The sequence below is a fragment of the Gopherus flavomarginatus genome, chromosome 1, assembly GCF_025201925.1.
Source record: "Gopherus flavomarginatus isolate rGopFla2 chromosome 1, rGopFla2.mat.asm, whole genome shotgun sequence".
NCBI classification, from domain to species: domain Eukaryota; kingdom Metazoa; phylum Chordata; order Testudines; family Testudinidae; genus Gopherus; species Gopherus flavomarginatus.
The window spans coordinates 242,631,387-242,648,073 of record NC_066617.1 but is presented as its reverse complement, the minus strand read 5'-3'; the positions used below and the strand labels follow the sequence as shown (position 1 = coordinate 242,648,073).

Here is a 16,687-nt window from a genome sequence, read left to right as displayed (position 1 = left end):
AAGTGAATCAGGCTGCCTATAGCTTGACCCTCGACCATGATGGGGTGCATGGGAGGTTGCCAGCCAGGTTTCAGAAATGATATTCAGTAGGATGAAGATGATATCTAACGATCTGTTATATTTTCTCATTTTACTTCATACTAATTACGTTGTCTTCAGCTAGCATTTGTCTGAATTACCATGAAAACATGAAAAAAAGTTGGTTGGAAAATACTTTTTATTATAAAATGTACAGTATACTGACATTAACAATATAAAATACAGTAACGTATCAGAGTCTTGTAAAGACCAATAATTTATAAAATGAGAGAAATCATTGTTGTTCTTTCTAGTCTCATAGTCTGGTTTAAAAATATATATAAAACATATAATAATTGAATTCAACTGGAGCATCCTTACTGGCTGGAAAAGGTTCATTCATTACAGTCTGAATGTCCTTGATTAGAAATAGATCACTCTTATTTGCTAAATTAATCTTTGATCTGGAATAGCAGATAGAAGAATTAATAGAAAGGTTAGTAATCATATTCTATAAGGCTAGGTTATGAAATGCACCGCAGGGGATAAAAAACCTGATGTCTTTCCTACAATATAATAAAGCACTTGTATCACTGTAGCTCACTTATTACAGTTAATACTTCTTTGGTATTTTTAAAGTGCTTGTTAAGCCAAGGCATAGCTTTGGAATATCAACAGGTATGTGTACAGTACATTAGGTCTCAGGTGCTATGGAATGCCATGAGAAATTACGTTACATCATGTAAACAATTGTGTTAGCCCCCTCATTTAAGTATTTTCGCTGTCTCTTTCTGCTGCAGGATCATGGTCATTACAAAAGCAGTGATGTACTGCTCATGAAAATGAGAATTAAAATCCCACTTTTGTGCCCTTTGTGTCTCTGGCTTTGCTTACAAACAGTACTTTCCTGCTGCACTTGCTTGGCAGTGACTGGGCATTTGTGTCTAGTCAAAGGAGTTTGTCTGAACTTTAGAATATGTGAATATAAGTTGTTTTTGAATCGCTGCCCAGTATATTTTTAGCAGTGCATTTGTAGAAGCCTGCATCCCTTTGTGTAGATTGCTGGATGATTAATGACCCCTGAGGGTGAAGGAATTTGTTACCATACAGACGGGACTGAGCTCCTGTTGTCAGATGCGATTTGTCTGGGAGCTCCCATGTTATTTCTGCTTTAGGAATCCCAATGGCCATGCAGTTCAGCTTAACTGCATTGCCAGGCCTGGCGTAGACGACTGGTGCTGGCTCACTAGTGATCCGAGGTGGATAGGCTATCACTATGACTGGGACATTCATAATAGAGGTGCCATACTCTGTCACTGCCTTGCACAGGTAGGTGCCCCTGTCAAATACAGAGGCATTGCGCACAGTGAGCGAGCCGTTCTCTAGGAGGGAGAAGCGACCCATGGCTTGAGGGCCATCTAGTACCATCCCATTGGGCAGTGTCCAGGAAATGTGTGCTCGGGGGTTTGGCTGGGTGATGCAGTGGAGCTGCAAAGTCTCTCCATTGATGATGCTCACCAGGTTGTTGTACTGGTTGCTGATTTCTGGCTTGAGACCTACCTTCAGGAAGACCAACCTCTCCGTGTAGCCACCTGGGTTCCTGGCCGTGCAGCGATAAGTCCCAGCATCCACTGCAGAGAGGCCACTGATGTGCAATTTCCCATCCCTCTTGTGGTAGAATCTCTGCAAGTGGCTGCCGCTCTGCAGCTCAGTGCCATTGGGAAGGATCCAAGACGTGCTGGGCTCAGGGTTCCCGTGCACTGAGCAGTTCAGATTGATACTGTGCCCAGCCGTGGCAGTGATCCTTTCATTGACTGGGTCCCTGAAGGTGGGTTTCTCCAAATGATCTGTGACCAGGAGTTGTACAATCAGCCGAGCCTCTCCCCCTTCATTCCGCCCGATGCACACTAGCTGCACTGAGTCTGTCTGCCTCACCTCCCTGATGTCCAGGGTGCCATTGCGGTGCACAGTAATTCTGTTCCCATAGTAGGGAGAAGGCAGGATCACTCCTTCTGGGAAAGCCCATAAGATCCGTGGAGCTGGGATGCCTTCAGCTTTACAGTCAATAAGTTTCCGACTCTCCTTCATGGCTGTCTCTCTCACAGATGTGATTGGGTTGGGATGCCCATTGATTCTGGGAGGCTGAACATTGACTTGGATCCAGACTATTTTCCTGTCTTCCCCAGCACTGTTCCGCACCACACAAGTATAATTGCCGCTGTCAGATCTCTGGGCCTTTTGGATGAGGAGGGTGCCATCCCCATACACTTGATATTTGTCAGACAGGAAAGGAATGGGCCTATTGGTTGGAGAGAGCCATATCACCCTGGGGGTGGGCTCGCCTTTGGCTTCACAAGGCACAGTGACCACGTCTCCATAGGGTACATTAATAACAGAGTAGGTTTTGTTTCTGATCGTTGCAGGCTCAGCCAGCACTTTGACCCGTATTCTCATCTCATCCTTCCCAATTTGGTTCTCAGCATAACAGGTGTAGTCCCCTTCCTCTCTCAGCCCCACATCATTGAAATACAGTGTTCCATTGTTAAAGACCACGTATCTCTTTGCTCGGTTTCCACTGTCGTCTGACTGCATGAAGGTGTTAATCATGCTGCCATCAGGGAGGCCCCAGGAGATCTCGGGGTTTGGCAGACCAGTGGCTACACAGTCAACTTTCAAGTTCCCACCATACATAACCTTGTGGTTATTCTCATTCTTGTGTTCTATTTTGGCAGGTCTCATCATCACGTTCACTTTGAGAACTACATAGTCATCTCCAATCTTATTGCGGGCCATACACAGATAGTCTCCTGCATCCTTATCCGTGACTGCATGGACAACCAAAGTCCCGTTGCCAAACACCTTGATTCTGGTCTCCAAGCTAATTTGGGGAAAGAAAAGAAAATGTGATATGAGCTGCAAAATCAGTATTTTATTTATTTTATTATTTACTGTAACTCACAGAAAACCTCATTAAAAATAGCAGTGTTGCTATAGCTAGGTAATTAGAATATACTAGAAATTTTTACCATTTTTCACTGGAAAGAAAATACAAAAATAATTCTGTTCACTTGCAACTAAACAATTCTTCTCTGAACTTAAATGTACTAATCTACTGAGTTAAGGATTTTTGATTTATTCTATTACTCTTTAATGTAGAGTACATCTACCATACTCAATAATATTCAGACATGGTAACACTGAACTTTAATTTATATATACATGCATCTACATACCCTAACTATGGGGAGAATGGAATATTATACTCAAGTTAATTATGAACCAAAATGTATTACTTCCTATGGATTCCCATACAACTTTTTTAAACTTTCAGAACAATTTCACGGAGTAAATTTTAAACAGAGTTATATATTTGTACACAAAATTAATCACCTTATAATGGATCTTATGATGGCTAAGGGGAGGATGGAATTATTGTTACACAGACTATACAAAATGCCATTTTGTTGCTATAGCTAAAAGGTATAAAAATGTATTGTGGATAATACTCACAGCCAGCCCAAATATTAAATATGTCATCATGAAATAAACCATGATGAACTTGTTCATTAATCAGGAATGCTGTTGGCAAATAATCTGGCATTATCAGGCAGCAAGCATGTAAATAGAAAAAATCTCTCTCATCATTCTGTCTATGGACCTCAGTGAATGATTGAGTGGCATTTTACATATCTGTGTGGAAAATTTATGTTTTGGGGAAGACATATCAGTGGTATTTATTGCAAATTGTGAGAGTGATTATTATAGTGGTAGTGTGGTTTGATTCCATGAGCATTAAAGGGAGATTTATCTTATAAGAACCTACGTAGAGTTGTATTTGCACAGGTCTAGTTACAAGCCATTATTCGTGCTAGAATGACTGTACTTATTTAAATAAATAATTGAGGGAGGTTTTATTTCTTCAGCACTGAAATTGTGCTAAGATCATTTCTATTCAATGGGTCAAACAGACAAAATGTAATGGCTTACAGTAGAATGGGGCTCATCTGATTGGGGGAGGGGAAGAGGGACAGAGCAGAACAGGAAAATGAAGTAAATGAAGTCATTGTATACACCTCCCTCCACGTAATGTTCAGAGACCCAGAATAGCCAATTGGTTGGGATACTCACTCAGGATGTAAAAGACCCAGGTTGAAATCTCTGTTCTCCCTGATTCACACTCGGGCTTGAAGATGGGTCTGTCATGTAAGTGTCCTGCATAGAGTCATTCTCTCTCTCTGATTCAATGAATAGTTATTTATTCATATAAAGTGGAAAGGCTCCAACGGGGGGACGGAGAGTAAGAGAGACAGACTCTATAGGCTGGTGGTTAGGACACTTGCCTGGAATGTTCCTGCACTACCTGATTTGGAGCAGGGACTCAAAATGGAATCTCCCCCCTCCCAAGTGAGTGCTCCAAATACTGGGTACTGGCTATTCTGGGGTGAGTTTCTCTTCTATTTTTTTGCAAAAAAAGTTCAAACGGTCTCATAGCAAAAAGGTTCCATAGCAAAATGAAAATAACTTCCAAAACCCCAAAATTTTAAATGACATACCTAGGACTAGCTGGAAAAGAAGTATTGTGCAAGCATAAGAATTAGTGTAATGGATATAAATGAACTGATTTACAGAAGTTCTGATCATCCATGGCTCCTTTTTAGCTTGACCAAAGTTATGGGCACTCAGCTAGGCCTATACATGTTCATATGTACCAGACTAGACATTTTCAGTGATTTTTAACCTATCATTACACCATATATTTTCAATACCAGGAAAAGTTGCCAGTTTTGTAAAGATGAACCTAGATTTAACATCCTAATTATTTTTTCCTGAACCTGTAATATGTTTTAAATAATAATATTACATATAATATTTGGGAAAGATCTATATTTTTCATAAAGGAGTTAAGAATGCTCCATTTAGTCTGTCGTAATCTTATACAATAGTGACACACTGGATCCCCCCCAAAAGAACCATTTCATAACAGTCCCCCCAAAACAATCAGTCTCTCATTTCCCAAGAGGAAGGACGTTTCTTTGACAGACAGGTGTCTCTGCAGTACTAGGCAAATTCCAGGTATGCAATTAGATGCCACTGAAATGCTGTACGACCCCAGAGTCACCTATATCACAGATAGGGCCCTACCAAATTCAGAATCCATTTTGCTCAATTTCATGGTCATATGATTTTAAAAATCGTAAATTTCATGATTTCAGATATTTAAATCTGAAATTTTATGGAGTTGTAATTGTAGGGGTCCTGACCCAAACAGGAGTTGTGTGGGGGTCTCAAGGTTATTGTAGGGAATGTTCCAGTACTGCCACCTTTACTTCTGCGCTGCTGCTGGTGGTGGCACTGCTGTTAGAGCTGGGTAGCTGGATAACGAGGATCCCAGCTCTGAAGGCAGAGCCACTGCCAGCAGTTGATACCTTTACTTCAGAGCTGCTGCCTTCAGAGCTGGGCCCTTGGAGAGCAGCCACGATTCTCCAGCCGCCAGGCTCTGAAGGTAGCAGCTTAGAAATAAGGGTGGCAGGGTATGATATTGCCACCAGTATTTCTGCACTACTGCTGGCGGGGCGCTGCCTTCAGAGCTAGGTGCTCGGCCAACAGCCACTGCTCTCTGGCCATTCAGCTCTGAACACAGTGCAGAAGCAAGGGTGGCAATACTGCAACCCTCCTGAAATAACCTTGCGACTCACCCTGTAATTTGGTTTTGGGTCAGAACCCTCAGTTTGAAGAACGCTGGTCTCCCCATGAAATATGTATAGTATAAGGCACAGATTGGCAACCTTTGGCACGTGACCCATCAGAAAAATCTGCTGGCTGGTCAGGACGGTTTGTTTACCTGCAGCGTCCGCAGGTTCGTCCGATTGCAGCTCCCACTGGCCGTGGTTCACCATTCCAGGCCAATAGGGGCTGTGGGGAAGCAGCGCAGGCCGACGGATGTGCTGACCGCTGCTTCGCACAGCCCCCATTGGCCTGGAATGGCAAAATGTGGCCAGTGGGAGCTGTAATCGGCCGAACCTGCAGATGCTGCAGGTAAACAAACCATCCTGGCCCTCCAGCGGATTTACCTGAGGGGCTACATGCCAAAGGCTGCCGATCCCTGGTATAAGGTAAAAGCAAACAAAAGACCAAATTTCACCAGGGGAGACCAGATTTCATGGTCCATGATGTGTTTTGCATGGCCATTAATTTGATAGGGCGCTAATCAAAATCTTTTACAGCCTGGTTCTTTACTACCCTGGCAGTGTGACCGTAATAGATTTAAATTGGATTTTTTTTCCATTTTATTAGTGTCATTATTTTAAAATAGCTTTTGCTTTGGACTCTTCTCCTATCAAATCAAGTCAATAACAATACTCCTCTTTATTTCAATGGGCTTTGCATTAGCCTCATTGGAAGAATAATTTAAGCAGGCCACAATGAATAGCAATCTACCTGTGCAGAGAATCAATCATCCTTTTGGAAGGCAGCCTCCATAATATCTGGGGCCAGGGATCCCCAGAAGCACTGCAGTCCAGATGCAGGGTGCTGCCGTAGGTTACATCTGATCTTTGCGGAGAGCTCCAAGTGATCTTGGCATTTGATGACTGCTTCTTCATATAGAGCTGAACCGTTCTCCTAGCTGCCCCCACCATGTTAGCCGCGATGCACTCATAGCTCCCACTGTCCTTATGGGAGACGTTCCGTATGTAAAGTGTTCCATTGGGGAAGACAAATAAATTCCCATTGACAAACTGGGAGGGTCGGATCTGGGTGCCATCAAAGAGCACCCAGCGGATGCTAGGGAGGGGTGCTGCTTTGGCAGTGCAGTGAATGTGAATGTTGTGACCAAAGGGCAAGGAAATATTCTCCTGTTTTTCCTGATGGATCATTGGGGGTAATGCCGCAATGTGAAGCCTCACAGCTATGCTGTCCGCTCCTGCAGTGTTGCTAGCTATGCACTTGTACACTCCACGGTCTGAAAACGTCACCTCCTTGATAGACAAAGTTCTATTTTCATGGAGCATTATCCTGCTCTCAGTGGTGGTTATTGTCTGCAATATCTTCCTATCAGGTAAAATCCATGAAATATGTGGGTTTGGGATCCCATTGGCCTGGCATTCCATTGCCACTGTGTCTCCAAAATAAACAGTGGCATCTCGGTAGCGGGAAACTAACATTTTGGGCTGCTGGGCTGTCACTGTTAACAGGACAATCATTTTATCGACACCATGCAGGTTCTGAGCAGTGCACAAGTACTGCCCACGGTCCTGGAGTTGAACATTTCGGATAATGAATGTGCCATTTTTCAAGACTTCAAACCGTTGTATCCTTGTGTTTGCTGTCATCAGAGCTCCTTGGAGGATAGGACAAAAGAAAGAAAACTGGAGAGTTTGTTCTTAAAACAGACAACATTGCACTGAAAGACATTTATGGAAAGTCTCTATTTACTGCATATTAACAATAATAAAGTAGAAGCTAGGAGTGAAGATGAAGGGGATAACAGACTCCCCAGTAAGAATGATCTATATGGGCAAAATCTGATATTTGCCTTCTGATATATTCCTGTGGCTTTAGTTTAAGAATTTGGCCCTGGAGTTTTTGTTGTCCAACCTAACCATCCAATAAGTCCAAGACTTAAAAACAGTGGAAAAAGGTTCTCAGAGTACAATATACTCTTAATGCTTTGGGGGGGTCAATTAACCTCTCACATGATTTCCAGAAACATTTTACTGATATACCTAGACATATAACAAAGAACTCTGAAGCACTCTCCTAACTAATCAGTTCCCCTAGGCTCCTCTTGCATAAATTCCAGTCTAGGAGAACATGCACACTTGGATGCCCGGATCTCTTAAATACCAAGCGTCTTCTTTTGATACATTTCCTTCCTCCCCCTGCATTTTACATTTTTAGTGGGAGTAACTTTTAATGTTAAAAATTATAGTGCATTGACAGATGGAATCAAAGGGCAATAAAGCATTGATTTTGGATCAAGCACTTAGAGTACCTTTTAGCAGAACCGGCGTCAGGGTTTTTGGCACCCTAGGCGCAGGGCCGGCTCTAGCCATTTCGCCGCCCCAAGCGTGGCGTGCCTGCGGATGCTCCACCAGAGCCGCGGGACCAGCGGACCCTCCACAGGCATGCCTGCGGGAGGTCCACTGAAGCTGCCTGCTGCCCTCCCGGCAACTGGCAGAGTGCCCTGCTGGGGCCTGAAGCCGGCCCTGCCTAGGCGGGGGTCCTTCCCGCGCTCCCGGTTGCTGGCAATTCTGCGGCGGGGGCGGGGGTCCTTCCGCGCTCTCGGTCTTCGGGGCACTTCAGAGGCGGGTCCTGGAGCGAGTGAAGGACCCGCCACAGAATTGCCGCCGAAGACCCAGCGCGCGGAAGGATCCCCCGCTGCTGAATTGCCGCCAAGAGCTGCAAAATGCCGCCCTCCCAAATCCTGGTGCCCTAGGCGACCGCCTATGTCGCCTACATGGAAGCGCCAGCCCTGCCTTTTAGCAAAGGACCTAAAAGTCATTTTTATTTCAGAGTAGCAGACAGTGAAAGTTTTTCTCATATCCATTTGCAGCCTTAAAAAAGATTAACATACCCCAGTGGTCCAAACTATTAACATGGATAAAAGTGTTATATAGTGTTTTGGATCATTACTGTACAATACTATTGTATTTGTTTTAATATGGAAGATACTGTATGTGTCCCCTTTTACAGCTATATGGCAGATCAAATATTTAACTAACTTACCTGTGGAGACTTTTGTCCAAGTAACAAAGGGCTTGGGTTCTCCTACTACATCACACGGGATAACAGCATCTGTTTCAGCAAGGATGGATAAGCTCTGAGGACCTTTCGTGGTAATTTTAGGTCTTTCACCATGTGCCCTGAAGTTAGTTGAAAGTTGAATTACACTAGAATTATTTGGCATAATTCCTCCCAGTTTAGGCACAGATGGGACTTTTTGATTATTATAATGGACACTTTTGAAGGACTGAATGTTAGAGGATATTTGAGGTCTGATGCTTTGAGAGATGAATGATGGAAGAGTGCTCTTCAAAGTAGTTGTGGCTGGCGGTGTGATACTTGAGTTGTGGAACAATGGAGCTACTGGAACAGCTGTGGCCTTTAGAACAGTGCCTTGCATTGTAATCCCAGCAGATGAGACTTGGATGGCTTTCCTGTCATTTGTATTTACTGGGGGAAGTGGACTAGGTATCATTGGTTTAGGATTCACTCCTAAGTTTGAAAATGTTCTGGTTCTATTGAAGACAAAGGAGATTCCAGGGTTGGGGTAATATGGGATTCCTTGACTCGGTAGTCTCCCAACTGTGCCTCTGTTATCAGGAATATAGTTATTGCCAAAAACTCTGGAGTGAACATTGTATCTGTTTTGTCCCTGATTGCCAAATCTACCCGGAGCAAGTGGGATAGGTCTGTATAATGGAGTGGCTGTCGTTGTAGTGGTTGGCTCTGTTTGAGGAGCATAGCTTTTTCTGTCCTGTGTCGTATGTGCAGCATATGCTGTTATCTCTGGTTTGTTGGTATAGTGGAGGGGCCGTTGAGTTATAAAATGATGAAATGATCCTTGTATTATGAGATATGGTGGCCTCTTTGTCCCTCTCACTGGAATATGCTTTGGAGTTGCTAAAGCCGGTTGTTTGTTAAAGATCGGTACCATTCCAGCTGACTGATGGGGAAAGTTTGGATTTAACAATAAACTATTGTTAGATCTAATGAGACCAAATGTCTCTTTAAATTGCTCTTGTTTGTGTTGTTCTTTAATCCTGTTTTGGTTTGAATAAGATGTGGAAAATACGTTTTGTCTTGTGCTGTGTGTGATTGTTGTATCATCAATTTCAACTCCTTTGGTCTCTGGAAATCTTACTTGATTGAATGTGGTATTTTGCTTGGTAGAAGAATGAACAGACAAATGTAAAGTGCTTGAAACTGATGGGGGAGGAGCATCAGATTTTGTAAATGGAACAAAGTCAATGGTTGCAACTGGAGATTCAGGTTTTTCAGTTGTGTATATAGCAATTTGATCATGATCAAATGCATGAGAGTTGGTTTCCTTCTTGTCCCAGGAAGATGATACTGTTTTTGTCCAAGTTTGTACAGGAACAATAATTGGTTTCCTGGTTTCTATAGGTGTGAAAGGTTCAGATCTTGTTGTGCTGAAGGGAAAGGATACAGTCACAATTTCTGTTGGTTGAGGTGGTGTGGTTACTGTAGCTGTTTTTAAAGATTTTGAAGGCTTCTGAAGTTCATCTGAAATTGACAGGTCCTTAAAACTTTCCACTGTGCCAACAGGAGCACTTGAATGCAGCACAGTGGGAGGTATTGGCCGAAATACTCCTGGGCTGATTCCATTCTCTCCAACTTTTGATCCAAGAGGAATGGAATCTTTTCGAATTTCTGGAGTTACTGAATAACCAGGGCTAAGCAAGCTATTAATGTACTCAGTGGAGACTGAACTGCTTGTTTTTTGTGCCTTACCATCTGTAACTTCATAACTTGTTTTAATGACATTTTCTTCAGACATATTAACTAGTGTATGGTACGTTGAGGTTGTCTTCTGATCTGGTTCTTGGGACAAATGTAACTCTGTAACAGAGACTGTGTTAAGTCCACCATATGATGAAGCAGTTGTGATAGCTGTAGTCACAGGAAGTACCTGGGTTTCATCAGTATTAGAAAGTGATGAATGTTTTGTTTCAGGTAGAGAAGCAGTAGGCCTAAGTGAAAAACCTGCCTCTGTGTCTCTGACGTTGGTCAACTTCTCTAATACATTTGCCTCTGTAACCAATGAAGAAATCATCTCTAAATGATTATGTTTCTTAATTTGTATTTTAGCATCAGTTTTATGATCACTCTCAACAACAGACCCAGGAGAACTTCTAGTAGCACCTTCTATTTTAGGTGTTTTTTGAATAACAGGCATCTCCTCTGTGGTAAAAGCAGGAGAAGGAATAGGTTTTGGTCTTTGTCGAACTCTGTTTGGTCTTAATCTCCTTCTCCCATAAGGTCTTCTTCTGGGATGCTGGGTAAGTAGTGTATTAGAGGTAGTAGTCTTTCTAGAGGGAGTTGTAACCTCGGCCATAGTGGTCAGGTTGCCAAATGAAACAGCAGTTGTTATTGACTCTGTTTTTTTAAGAGGAGCAATGGTACTTGCCAGAGTGAACGTGGAGTCTGATTTTGAAACAAGCATATCTTCATGTGCAGCTCCTTCAGAGCTCCCATAGCTGCTACTAGACACTCTTACCTGAGTCTCTATATCCTTGTTGGTCTGTGGCTCCTCATTAAATGTTGTGAAAACTTGAAAGATTGTGCTTAAGTCAATGTCTGTAATTTTAGTCTGATCTGTAGGTACCTCCCTGTGCTGATGCTTTATGACATTGCTCTCTCTAGTAACAAAATCCTTAAATGGAGAAGCAGAAGAAGAAATAGTAGTAGTGGCTATTAAATCTATATAGCTGATCTTATCACCCTGAGAAGGTGAGGAATTTATGGAATCTGCATCTACTTTACGGTGCTGTACATCTGTCTCCAAGATGCTAGGGAGATTTACAACCGTCTGAGGTTCTGCAAGGACAGTAGCATGCCCTGGTAGCTCAGCAGAAGCAGAAGATTCCTCTGTGGTATACAGTGTTGTTGTAACTGCATTTTCCATTGTGTGAAAACTGCTTTGAATATTGGGCAAGGTAGTTGTTTGTTCATCCAGGGGCTCTTTAGTGACCGTGCTAATGCTTTCTTCTGCTACTGGTGAATAATCAGTCTTTACATCAGCATGCTGCTGATCATATGAGTGATGTGAGTGTAAAGTTGGAGAGATTGGAGTAAGGTACGTAGACCACACAAAGGATGGTTCTACAGTGTATATACTTCCAGGTGTTCCTAAAGACTGGCGTTCTATGGAGGGCTCAGTTTCTGTGCTCATTAATGTGAGTTGAGCAGAAGTTGTTTGATCTGGGCTAAAATCTTGTGCTATAATGGTGGGGGAAACAGTGACTGAGAAGATCTTGTCCTCACCCAAGTGTAATACATCTGCAGAAGACTCTTCTCCATTGGCTGCAGTCTCTAGAGAAAGCATCTCGGGGGGACTGACCATAGGAGACGGAGCTGTAGTGGCTTTTTGCATGAGTGACGGCAATGCAGTCATTAAAGAAGGGACTGCTGCTGCTGTTGTTTTAGGAAGATTTTTCCCACGGACCTTTGCCAAAATGTCAGCCCAGTGTTGTGGATTAATCTGTTTGTTTGACATATTTATTCTTCTTCGAGATTCAAATACTCGACGACCTTCGGCAACATTGCTGTCTGGGGTTCTATCTATACCTTTCCATAACTTCATTTTTCTCCTGCCTTTCTTGTTTTTTTTAACCTGAACCTCAGGCATAAGGTCATTCTTTTGTTTAATGGATGCTTCATGGTCCTTCAGATGGTTCTTTTTGTGCTGGGATTCAGTTGGAACTTCTGCTCCTGATCCCCCTTCATCTTCTATCACCTCCCCTCTTCTTTTTCCGGAGGTTTTCAAACCTGGACGCTTCTTCATTCTTATCCTTTTGGATGATCTGTCAGATACCATCTTATTTACTGATACCCTAACAGCAAACTGATCTGATCCCTGCTGATTGACAGCCACACACCTGTAATACCCGCTGTCACTGACATGACTCTTTGGAATTAACAATGTGCCATTGTGAGACACATACCCTTTGGATGAGTTTGACAAATCATTAAGCACATGGCTGCTTGGAAGGATCCAGCTCAGCTGTGCATCTGGTATGGCAATTGCACTGCAGGGCAAAACTATTGGGTCCCCTATGTTTTTTTCAACCCTCATTACATCAGAGTCAGTGGGCTGAATGACTGGAGACTGCACTAAAACTCTGTAGGTCATTCTGTCTGCATCATCTCTCACTTGGGCAACACAGTGGTACAAACCAGAATCAGTGTAACCCACTTTTTTGATCATTAACTGGCCGCTGCTGAGGATGGAAAACCTACTGTCTTTCTGATTAAATGGAGCTATCAGCTTACTCCCATCTGGCAGCACCCACTGGATGACAGGACTGTCTGATGCTCTCACATTGCATCTCAGCTGACAGTCTGAGCCTTCAATAACACTCTGGGCTGTCTTTGAGTTCTGAGGTTGCTCTATCATCACCCAGCTTCGTCTGTGCTGCCTTATGTCTTTCATCTGAATTGTCTGAGAAAACTGGGTAAAAAAAGACAGCACCACTTTTTGCCCTGTGCTCTGGTGTCTATTTAATTGGATGTTTATCAGCGGTTGCATAACCCAGGCAGGTTCTGCAAGTATTTGAGCTTTGACACCCGTGTAATAAAGGGCATCATCATCCGAATCTTGCCGGTACTCATAACTTATTTTAGACTCTTTGCTGAGCATGAGTTCCCTTTGTAATTTAACAGGCACTTCGCTGTAATAAGCTATAAGTTTCCATAATTTTTCATAGTTTTCTCGTTTCATTGGGCATTCAAAATCAAGTGAAACTGTAGCATTGATATCAATTTCCTGAGGATTGATTTGATTCCATTGAATTTTGGCAGAGTCTGTTGGTTTCTTGATTTCACAGTTTAAGTTCACTATGTTCCCATGCTCATCAGTCATATTGAGAGTAATGTTCCATGGAGATAGCTGAAATGCCTCCATAGGAAGTTCATAATTGTCCCTATCTTCCTCCTCATCAATGCTGTTGTTCTGTTTCAACTGGGATTGTATAATAGGTTTCTTACAGGAAAGATCTTTCAAGTTTTGAATATCTTGTTTCTGCAGTTGTTTTGGGCTGGTGCACTTAGGGCAGAGTTGACCCCCTTCATAAGCTTTATCCTTCTTGCATTTTAATACACCTGGAAGGAAAAAAAAAAAGATACATGTTAGAGACCAACACAGAATTCTGACATAGAATTCTAGCATTTTTTAGAGAGCTAAATGAATGTTGTAAGAATATACATATCTTCAGCCAAATTTTCCAAAGTGGCCACTGATTTTGGGTGTCTTAGTTTCTAGATTTGGACTTGATACAACAAAGGGCCTGATTTTCAAAGCTGCTGAGCAACCATGGCTCTCATTGATTTTAATGGGAAGTCTGAATGCTCTAAGCCTCTGAAAATCAGACCCACATCTCTCAAGTTGGGCACCTAGTTATCGATGAATCTAAGGCCACTTTTTAAAATGTTATCTATATAGCACAAATTAATTTTTCACGTCAGTGTTTGTGCTGTGGCCACAAAATGAACATGCACACCTTTTCACACAAGCAAATGAGTATTTGCTTAAGCAGAGCAGATAAGTTGTGCCTAAGTACTTATTTACTTAAGTCTATTGAATACAACAATTTGAAAAACAAGATTTTGTAAAGTTGGGAGTTTCATGTCTCCAATATTATGCAGCATGGTAACTATGAAATTAGATTATTTTCTCTTGTAAATTGATGACAAAAATGGGAGCATACAAATGGATATGGTGAACATCTGTAGAACGCTTACACTAAGCTTTCAACATTATGATTTATGTGACTGTTATGTGACTATTACAAACAGTCAAGGCCAAGCTGTGGAAAATATTGAACATAGTTGAATGGTTACTTGGTTATTACATATTTACAGAAACTTTATTAGGTTTACAAATGGCATATTTAAAACAAGTTTTAAATGTTTTTTTGCAAGTCATGCAAAGGTCTTCAGTCACAAACTTTTTAAAAAAATATTTGTAGAGTTTACTTGAGAAATGTAGCACACATTCTTCATTCATGAAATGTTCCAGCAGATTATTTATAATTAGGCTGAAATGGAATCATCAGGGATGCAGAGTAAAACGGTACACATAATTATTGAGGGAAAACAACACTTTTTTTTAATTTATGCAGTTCCCCACGCTGTGAGGGCTTGGGGTTTGTGTTCTACGTAAACATTTTATGCTTATTCCTCAATAATAATACTGTATTTATGCAAACCTTTCTACTCTATCTGCCATAATCCCTTTGCTCTGACTGATTTGTGTACGGTCTTCACAATTTACATGAAGAAAAAGGGGAAAAATACCAAACAGAAAAGAAAATAGGGCTGTTGAAGTTATGAAAGGGAAATCCTATTATTTGTCAGGATCCTTCCCTCCATACAGGCTAGCAAGACCCTTCTCCTCAGCCATATACTTGTATTCACATTATTTTGGTTAGTAGAATCCCAGCTGCTTCCTCCAAATTCCATTTGGAAACTCAATGTAAACAAACTATATTGCAATTATTCTGGGTACAAGAGTCATGCAGACTTCTAGTGAGGGAGCAGGGGTGGGTGAATAAAACAGGTGAAATGAGTAAGGAAAATAAAGGATGATAATAGGATGAAGGAAGGAAGAGGAAAGAGTTTTAAAACTTTTTTTATTTAAACAATGGACTGTTTCTCAGTTTGACAGCCCTTTTATGTAAAGCTCTCCCCCACTCCCCATTCAAATTAAACTAGACTATTAATTATGATATTTTAAAAAACAAATAAAGCTCCTTCAGCCTCAGAGTTTATTCAGCCCAGAATTAGTTGTTGCCCCACAAAAAGGAAGCACCCTCAAATCTCAAATGACCACTTTAACAATATTTATGCCCATACGCTGGCATGTACAGAACTTCTAATGAAGTCAGTGAAGGATTTGTACAAAAATAACTGAACATAAAAGTTACATCTATTTGACAATCACAAGAATAACTTGCTTACTACATCCAAAAGTAATTCCCAGCACTAGAATGCTGATTTAGAAAACAAAGCTAATTGAATAAAAACTGTGGCAAACTATTACTGTGCAAGAAAAGTGTGTTTAACACAGTGGTTGAGCCTAAATTAGTGCAAGTGCAGAGGAAAGCTAATATCTATCAGGTGAAATGGGACAATTTAAAATAATTTGACACATCTACTGATGTGTGTTAAGGACAATTAATCAGACTATTAGAAGGCAAACTATCTAAATACAAAGCTAAAGATAAAATCATTTTAGTCCTGTTAGGTATCCCTCCCTCACAATAATAATAATAATAAAGTTCTACAACACAAAGATCTGTAACATGACCCTCAACAAAGTGCTACAAGCCACACACTGTATGAGGAAATCTAAGCCACCAGAATCTGCTGTGATTGATTACATCTGCTCAACCTGCTCCCAAGTGCTATAAATCTTTTGATTCACCTCAATGAAAGCAGCCCTCACACCTTGTCACTAACCCTGCCCAAACCTCTTCAGTTGCATCAACTTCCCTGAGGAAAAATAGTCCCTTCTTGATGCCCAGTCAGCTACAGCAACTCTTACAGTCTCCTGTGAGTCCTCTACCTGTTCTTTTTCATGTTGGTATAACCCCAATCCCACACTTATGTGAGTCCCTGACCTAGCTGACCCTTCCCAGTGCTGCAGCCTTCTTGATCTTCCTCATAAGACTTTCAACTTCTGAGCTTCTTTTCTTCTTGCCTGAGATGAGGTTTGCCTGGGTATGACTATCCTCCCAATCCATTCTCGGAAATGGCCTTTAATTTCCTCTGTGTTGACTGCAGCTGAATTTGTTGCAACAAAGCCAGCTCCTTGGCTTCTGTGCCACGGGTAGATCTTATTTCTCTATTAATAGTGTGTTCTGCCACCTTTTTATTCCAATTACAATTTTTAGAAATCATGCTTTTTAACTCAGTTGTGACTATG

At 41.7% G+C, this 16,687-nt stretch overlaps 1 protein-coding gene across 3 annotated transcripts in view; it reads right to left on the bottom strand.

Moving 5' to 3' along the window:
* Window positions 1-239: 239 nt before the first annotated feature.
* MXRA5 (matrix remodeling associated 5) overlaps window positions 240-16,687 on the bottom strand; it is a 36,863-nt gene continuing 20,415 nt past the window's right edge. For all 3 annotated transcript variants that reach the window (XM_050933028.1, XM_050933038.1, XM_050933048.1), the window contains 3 exons: window positions 8,746-13,863; window positions 6,457-7,357; window positions 240-2,896 (listed from right to left, as the gene is read on the bottom strand). In XM_050933028.1, coding sequence (XP_050788985.1) covers window positions 988-2,896; window positions 6,457-7,357; window positions 8,746-13,863 — 7,928 coding nt within the window. In that variant the 3' untranslated portion in view covers window positions 240-987. The remainder of the gene's footprint in view (window positions 2,897-6,456; window positions 7,358-8,745; window positions 13,864-16,687) is intronic.